Source organism: Geospiza fortis, unplaced genomic scaffold, assembly GCF_000277835.1.
Source record: "Geospiza fortis unplaced genomic scaffold, GeoFor_1.0 scaffold241, whole genome shotgun sequence".
In the NCBI taxonomy this organism is placed as follows: domain Eukaryota; kingdom Metazoa; phylum Chordata; class Aves; order Passeriformes; family Thraupidae; genus Geospiza; species Geospiza fortis.
The window spans coordinates 603,075-611,107 of record NW_005054491.1 but is presented as its reverse complement, the minus strand read 5'-3'; the positions used below and the strand labels follow the sequence as shown (position 1 = coordinate 611,107).

The window sequence follows — 8,033 nt, the reverse complement described above, 5'->3', positions numbered from 1 at the left end:
GTTACTGAACAACTGGAAAACAATGGCATGGCCAGCTGAAGGTAATCCCCTTTTGATGAAACAATACCCTCTGCTTGCAGACAGCTCCAAGGGTCAGAGCAGACCCTACAGCTTGGCAGAAGGGGTCCAGAGAGAAGTTTTTAGGGTTTAAAATGTAACACAGTATGGTAATGTCATGATTTTTATAGGCTGTATGGAAATGCTATAAGATTTGTATCTTGATTGGTTAGTGAGAATTAGAATATTCAACACAGAAGAAGATTTATTGTATTGTAACAGGAACTTCGCTCTCTTACTCTCTTATCCTCTCATCTTCTTGACCACTGTCTTTACTTCTCTGGGGCCTGCTCTGAGCTGTGGCTGGCAGCTCCAAGCAGAGCCTCTTTGCAATAAACCCCAAATTCCATGACCTGGCTTCAGAGATCTCTCATCTCCGTCCATCCCGACCCCGACTCTCCTACAGCCCCTGCTTTGGGTGAGGGCTCTGCCACATTGGGAGGAGCTGTTTACTCATCCTCCCTCATCTCCTGTCCCCAGGCCTGGCCTTGGCTTTCCATGATGGCAGTGTCCACATCGTGCACCGGCTGTCCCTGCAGATGATGGCTGTGTTTTATGGCTCCTCCTCGCAGCGCCCCGTGGACGAGCCAGCCCTCAAACGCCCACGCACCACAGGGCCCCTGGTGCACTTCAAGGCCATGCAGCTCTCCTGGACATCCCTGGCCCTGGCTGGTGTGGACAGTCATGGAAAGGTTGGTGCTCTCTTATGGGTGTAGGAATGTGCTCTCTGTTGATGGAATCACAGAATTGTCCTTTGTCTCATAAAAAAGGAAAAAAAAAGCCCAGAAATTTCTCTCCTCAATTAGGTAAAAAGACACCTCATAGGACCTTGGGGACTTCACCTCAAACTTTAGGATAGCCAATTGGACAGAATCCAGAAAGTCCCACCTAAGCAATTTATTAGAAAAAGAAGAGAACAAAGAAACTAATGGCTTTTGTGAGGTGTTTTAGCAGGAGCAAGAACCTCTTGCCTGGCTTGTTTTTTCTTTGTTTTGTTATTTTGCTATATATATATAATATATAATATAGCATGTTATATTCTATTCTATTCTATTCTATTCTATTATATTATGCTATATTATATTATGCTATATTGCTATATTGCTATATTGCTATATTGCTATATTATAATATTATAATATTATATTATATTCGTACATAATATGAGAAATTAACCTTCTAAAAACATGGAGTCAGATTCATAATTTACTTCCTGCCATGGAAGACCCTGAAAATACCACACTCCTGAAAATACCACACTCCTGAAAATACCACACTCCTGAAGCCATTTTCTGTTTGTTTCCTCCCTTCAAGCTGAGCATGCTCCGCATCTCCCCCTCCATGGGCCACGTGCTGGACATGAACATGTCCCTGAGGCACTTGCTGTTCCTGCTGGAGTACTGCATGGTCACTGGCTACGACTGGTGGGACATCCTGCTCCACGTGCAGCCCAGCATGGTGCAGAACCTGGTGGAGAAGCTGCATGAGGAGTACATGCGTCAGAATGCAGCCCTGCAGCAGGTGGGTGGTGGGTGGGTGGGGGCTCTGGGCTCACCCCCAGGGTGGGCATGGGGGTGCTCAGGGATTTGGAGAGGGGAGCAGCCAGTGCCAGTCCTCAGGACATTGCTGGCTGTGCTCTCTGAGTGCCCTGCTCAGGCAGTGATGGAGCTGGGAAGAGCTTCCATGTCAGCAGCATTCACTTTCCCTGATATCAGCAGGGTCTTAGCTGCTGGGAACTTGGGGTGAGATGGTGAAATCTATTTTTGGCAGATTTCTGGGAGCAGCAGCACGTGCCCAGCACAGCGCTCACGTGCATGGCTCCTGTCACTCCTGCAGCAGAAAGGGAGAGCAGAGAATAAAGCAGCAGCAGCAGCTTTAATGAGCTTATGCTAATTCCTGCCTTTTTGCTGCATTTCCCTGTGGCTCAGGTGCTCTCCACACGCATTGTTGCAATGAAGGCATCTCTGTGCAAGCTCTCCTCCAGCACCATCGCCCGTGTGTGTGACTACCACGCCAAGCTCTTCCTCATTGCCATCAGCTGCACCCTGAAGTCTCTGCTGCGCCCACATTTCCTCAACACCCCTGACAAGAGCCCTGGGGACCGGCTCACCGAGATCTGCTCCAAGATCACGGATGTAGGTACTGACTGCTCGCAGCATCCTGCTCTGCATTCCCAGCTTTTGGGACTGGGCTGTTCCCCGTGGTGTCACAGCCTCTCAGTAACTCATCCTGCTCTACATTCCCAGCTTTTGGGACTGGGCTGTTCCCCGTGGTGTCACAGCCTCTCAGTAACTCATCCTGCTCTGCATTCCCAGCTTTTGGGATTGGGCTGTTCCCCATGGTGTCACAGCCTCTCAGTAACTCATTCTGCTCTGCATTCCCAGCTTTTGGGACTGGGCTGTTCCCGTGGTGTCATAGCCTCTCAGTAACTCCTGGGTTTGTGGAGGAGGACAAGGGTGACCTCCAAAGGGGGGTGTGAAGTTTGAATCCATCTTTCCTGAGACAGATAATGTCTTGATTCTCTTCCAGACATTGACAAGGTGATGATTAACCTGAAGACAGAAGAGTTTGTCCTGGAGATGACAACGTTGCAGTCCCTGCAGCAGCTCATCCAGTGGGTGGGGGATTTTGTGCTCTACCTGCTGGCCAGCCTTCCCAACCAGGTGAGACCCATGGACACAAACACCCGTGGGCAGTGCTGGGAAGCTTTCCCAGGGCACACAGGGCCACATGTCCCTGTCAGCACAGGCACTGGGGAGGAGTAAGGAACAGCAGAATTAGAGAATGGCCCTTCCCATGCCCATCTGGGTCTGGTGACCAGCACCTGGGGGATTTGGGGACACTCCTTTGTCACTGTCAAGGTGGTCACGACACAAAGCAGAGACCACAAGCAGTCTCAGATGGCAACTCTTTATTATTGAACATGGCTGACCTTTTATACACTTTGTAATTGTTCTACCCTAACTATTGGCCACAATAAATCAACATTACACTATTGGTGGAAAGTTACAGTGACTTCAACTAACATTTTAAAAATACTTCGTCCAGCTGCAAAGTTCTCTGCTTATTTTTCTTCAATTCCTCACTTCTCTTGGTCTCCTTGGTTACAACCTTGGAGAGAGAGCTCCTTATCAGCTTCTTCTTGCTTCTCAGCTTCTTCTCAGTCCTTTAGCTAACACTAAAGAGTGAGACACACACACACTGCTCTTGGAGCTCTGCAGAGGTGTCACCTTCAGGTGACCCTCCAGCATCCCCAGCACACCATTGGGTGTGTGCTGCTGGAAGCAGGAGCTGTCTGGATGCAGTGTGGTGGCTGGGGCTGCTGTGAGCTCCATCTTTCCTCACTTTAGAAGCTGCAGGATTTGCACAACACCTCACTTTCTTTTGAGAGCTCTGCTGAGTTGTGCCAGCCTTCTGGCATGTCCTCAGTGGGAACGGGGGCAGGTGAAACCCCTCAGCTTGCATGCAGAGGGCTTCTCCTGGAAAAGCTTATTCCTCATCTGGGTGTCTGCAAGCAGAATATCCTCTTCCTCTGAGGAACTTCACCAGTTATTTCCCATCATTCTTATTTTTAAGAATTTACCTTTTAATCAAGCAAGTCACACAAAGAGTATGGAGCCTTTTCCCGGAGAGGAGAAGAGAGCACTAACAGCTCCCTGACACACAAATTTGGAGGATGGTGATGCTTTTTCCAGGGAGCTGAGCTAACAGTCTGGCTGTAAAGAGTTTAGATCTGGAGCCAGGCATCATGGTTAGGTCTGTCTGTGGTTATAATGTAGTTGTTTGGGTTTTGTAGAAGTTGTCTGATGGAATCTGAACTAAGAACAAAACAAAAACCCAAGGGGAGCTGTTTCTGGCGATCCTGGTCTCTTATTTGATCTGGCACCAGAGCTGGCCTCACCCAGGCTGCTGTGAGCCTCACCCAGGCTGCTGTGAGCCCACCCAGGCTGGTGTGACCCCCTCCCACCCCTCTGTCCCCCCACAGGGCTCCCCAGTGCGGCCTGGGCACAGCTTCCTGCGCGACGGCGCGTCCCTGGGCATGTTCCGCGAGCTGATGGTGGTGATCCGCATCTGGGGGCTGCTGAAGCCCAGCTGCCTCCCCGTGTACACAGCAACCTCAGACACCCAGGACAGCATGTCCCTGCTCTTCAGGCTCCTGACCAAGCTCTGGCTGTGCTGTGAGTGTGGCCCTGAGCAGTGATTCCTGCAGCCGAGGGGTGGGACGTGGCTCCGAGGGGATCTGGCACGTTGAGAAAGGGCAAGTGCAGCTGCCAAGGTTATTGTTTCCCAGGCTGAGTTGGCAGTGAGGGAGGAGGCTGCACGCAGCTCTCTGGAGCTCTAAGGGAGAAATGTAAAGGTCACAGGGTTTTTTTTCCCTTCATTTCCCATGCAGGTCGTGAGGAAAATCACATCACAGAGCCCGATGATGCCCTGATCGATGAGTGCTGCCTCCTGCCCAGCCAGCTGCTCATTCCCAACATTGACTGGCTGCCCATCAACGATGGCATCATCAGCAAGCTGCAGAACAAGCAGCTGGTCAGGCTGCAGTTTGGGAAGGCTCCTGGGCTCGTTGGCCACACTGTCTCTTCCCAGTTCGATGCCTTTGTCAGGTACAAACCCCTGGAACTATACAAAGATGTTGTTTGTCAGGTACAAACCCCTGGAATGGGTCAGTGCACAGTGAGAAGGAGTCTTGGCAGCTCTGAGGTTTGGCTTGTCTCCTTGCTGCTGTGACCCAAGAGCAGTTTGTCCTCTCTGCTCGAATTCCTTTCTCAGCTTATGATGGGCTGGGAATTTTAACTACTGAAAAGTGATAGCAAATGGGAAAAACCCCATTAATTAATGTGATTAATTGTGACAATGAATCTTGTGGCACTGGGTGGGCAGAGCCTCTGCCATGTTGGCCAGTGAGATGCAGCTCCCTGTCCTGGGAGCAGCTGATGGAAAGTGACCCTCTAGGAAAGTCCTGTTCTCCCTCCCCAGGGCCCCTGGACAGCCCAAAATTGACCACCTGAGGCGGCTGCACCTGGGTGCATACCCAACAGAGGAATGCAAGTCCTGCACCAGGTAAGTGACACTTGCAGTGGAGCTTGGGCAGGACTTGGACTGTCCTGTGTCCTTCAGGAGCTCTCTGAAGCCAGCTGGGTCTGTGGTTAAGGTGTGCCTAACCTGAGATGCCCATGTCAGTGTCAGAGAGTGGCATTGTTGCACCCCAGCACTTGGGTTAAAAATCAAACAGATCAGATAAAATCCTTAAGGTAATCTGGCCTAGAGGAGACCCTACAGCAACTCCTTTACAGCCCAGTTCTGTGGGTCTGGTCATTAAAACACCTTTGTGGTCATGGCAGGGCTGGAGGGAGGAATCTCCTCCCATTTTGGGGTCATCTTTCCACCAGGCTTGCGTTTCCTGCTGCCCTACTCATCCACCCTCATGGGAGAGCCTGGATTGCAGGATAATGGCTCAGGGAACAAGCATCCATCTAAGTCATGTGATTGGATTAGCTTTAATTACTGATTTTAATAGAAAGCCTCTGTAGCAGATCATTTTTGTGAGATGACTGTCAGTTGTTTCATGTATAAACAGCAGCTGGGGCTGTTCCTTGCCAGGCTCCAGCTCCAGCAGAGCCCTCAGTGGGATTGCTGCTCGCTGGTTTCAGCTGGTTTTGGTGCTCACTGCACACGACAGGAGCTGGTTTCCCCCAAACCCCTGTGTGATCCATGCAGCTCCCCCAGCAGTGCTGGGCCCTGCACTGCCCCTGGGCTGGCTGCACCCTCCGTGTCCCCCCAGGTGTGGCTGTGTCACCATGCTGAAGTCACCCAACAAGGTGACAGCAGTGAAGCAGTGGGAGCAGCGCTGGATCAAGAACTGCCTGTGTGGGGGGCTCTGGAGGAAGATGCCCCTCAGCTACTCCTGAGCCCTTCCTGGGGTGCAGAGAGGGCCAAGAGCTGCACAGGGCTCCCTTCACAGAGGTTTTGGGACAAGAGAATGGCAGCTCCTCTTCCTCACACTGGTTGAGCTGTGCTGGAAAACAGAGCTGAGGGAGCTCTGCCTCTTGCCAGGGAAGAGCTGGAAAGGAATGCCAGAGGTTTCCCCATCATTTGGGGCCCAGGAGGGGAGAGCCTGGCTGTGTTCTGTGTCTGTGCCAGCAGAGCAGTGCCCTGGCAGTGCCCTGGCCTGGGCAGGGTGGTGATGGGGCAGCTGGTGAGAGCAAAGTCCCAGCTGAGGGGGGCACAGCTGGTACCCCACATCCATCCTGCGCCTTGGGAAGTGCCACATGGGCTGGGCACTCCTGATCCCTCAGCAAACTTGTGCCTGAGACAGGATCTGGCTCCTGTGTGCCCATCAGTGTTGGATGGGAGCAGGAATATGAACGCTGCTGCCTGGAGTGAAGCCTGCCTTTGCCTCTTGCTGTTGTAAATAAAAATTCTCCTGATTTTGTACAGAACCAAGTGCTTTGTTTCTGTGGGGTGACGTGGCTGCCCAGTGTGGGGCCGGGGCAGTGGAGCCATGGGAGGGCTGCCAGAGCATCTGTCAGGAAAGGAGCCACCATCATTGGAAAAAGGGGAAGGATAAATGGATGTTTTCAAGGTTTGCCTTATGGACACTCGAGGAAAAAACATCAGATTCTTGGGGTTGTGCAAGCCTCCAGCTCCAGCAAGCCTGGACACTTGAGTGTGCCAGGGGAGGAGCATTCCTGGTGCAGCCAAAAATCCTTTCAGATTCTTGCCCTCTCTTGCCCTCAGCTGCTGCTGCCCCGGGCAGGAAATCACAACCTGGTGGAGCCACCCTGGGGCTGATCTGGGCCCTCTCCTCTCCCACAGCTCCTTCAGCTCTTAGGGGGAAAAGCCTGGAGCTTTCTCTGCTGCATCCCAGCCAGCAATTCCAGGTCCCCACAGTCCGTTTAAGAGCCAGTCTTAGTACATTGCTTTCCCTCTGGAACCATGATTTCATTATTCTTGAGAACTGGAGCTGGTGACAGAGTTCATCCCTCGACTCCGGCGAATGTTTCACTGCACAGAGCGGGAAGAGCTGTACAGACCTCACCCCCTCTCTGCTCTGCTGGTAATTAGGGACAATCAAATGGCTAATTAGGAAACTGCACCTTATTAAGGCTCTTTTCCCCTGTAAGTAAAACTCAAACAGGGCCCTCTGTGAGCTCCTCATAGCACAGGTTTGGGGTCATTTAATGTTTGATTGGGAACAGCAGCAGAGCAGGGGGATGGGGACACATTGGTGTCCCCCTCAGCTCCCTGCTGACCACAGAGCTCCTGGGATGGCCCTGGAAGGGTCTGGCAGTGCCCTGGGCCGTGCTGCTGCCCTGCTCCCAGCTCTTGTGCCTTGGCCCTGCTCCCTCCCAAGACAGGGCAGTGGGAGAGCAGGGCTCTGGGGGTGACCAGAGTGGTGGGAAGGTGGCTCTGCCCTGCCCTGCCCCTCAGCTCCTGGGACAAGAGCATCCCAGTGAGAATCCAGCATGGATCCCACTGTGGGAGCCAGAGCTGCCGCTGCCATATCAGCTACAGGCAGATTCTGCTTTCCCAAATGTTCACACAATGTCCCAGATCTCCATCCTATTGTGGCCACACTGCAGGATGTGTCCCCTGCTCCCACCCAAGGCCACCCCGTCCCCAAGGGCACAACCTCAGCGTGTCCCACCCCATGTCCAGCTCCCCCCCGGGGCAGGGGCTCCTGCACAGACGCCCCCAGCTCCTCCTTGTCCCCTCTCCTCCAGCCCAGCAGCTCTGCAGGAATCATCATCATCATCACTTTATTGCAGCGGTCGCAGGCAGCGTTCTGGGCACCTTCAGCAAAGCCTCTGGAGGGCTGTGACCCCCGATTCTCCCCCACCCGGGCCCTGTGCTTTGTGAGTGGGGGGCCAGGGACCCCCTTGCTTGGTTCCTCACCAGTCCCCTGGCCCAGCCCTCCTCCAGGCTCGTGGGGACACGCTGGGAGCGGGGGGGGGAGCGGGGGGCGGGCG

The 8,033-nt window shown here is 53.0% G+C and overlaps 1 protein-coding gene across 1 annotated transcript in view; it reads left to right on the top strand.

Moving 5' to 3' along the window:
- Nucleotides 1–6,503, top strand: part of MED16 (mediator complex subunit 16) — an 18,405-nt gene extending 11,902 nt beyond the window's left edge. Inside the window, exons 8-14 of the mRNA XM_014310168.2 lie at nt 1,372–1,578; nt 1,986–2,196; nt 2,587–2,720; nt 4,043–4,235; nt 4,451–4,667; nt 5,041–5,124; nt 5,846–6,503. Coding sequence (XP_014165643.1) covers nt 1,372–1,578; nt 1,986–2,196; nt 2,587–2,720; nt 4,043–4,235; nt 4,451–4,667; nt 5,041–5,124; nt 5,846–5,972 — 1,173 coding nt within the window. The 3' untranslated portion in view covers nt 5,973–6,503. The remainder of the gene's footprint in view (nt 1–1,371; nt 1,579–1,985; nt 2,197–2,586; nt 2,721–4,042; nt 4,236–4,450; nt 4,668–5,040; nt 5,125–5,845) is intronic.
- Nucleotides 6,504–8,033: the final 1,530 nt, after the last annotated feature.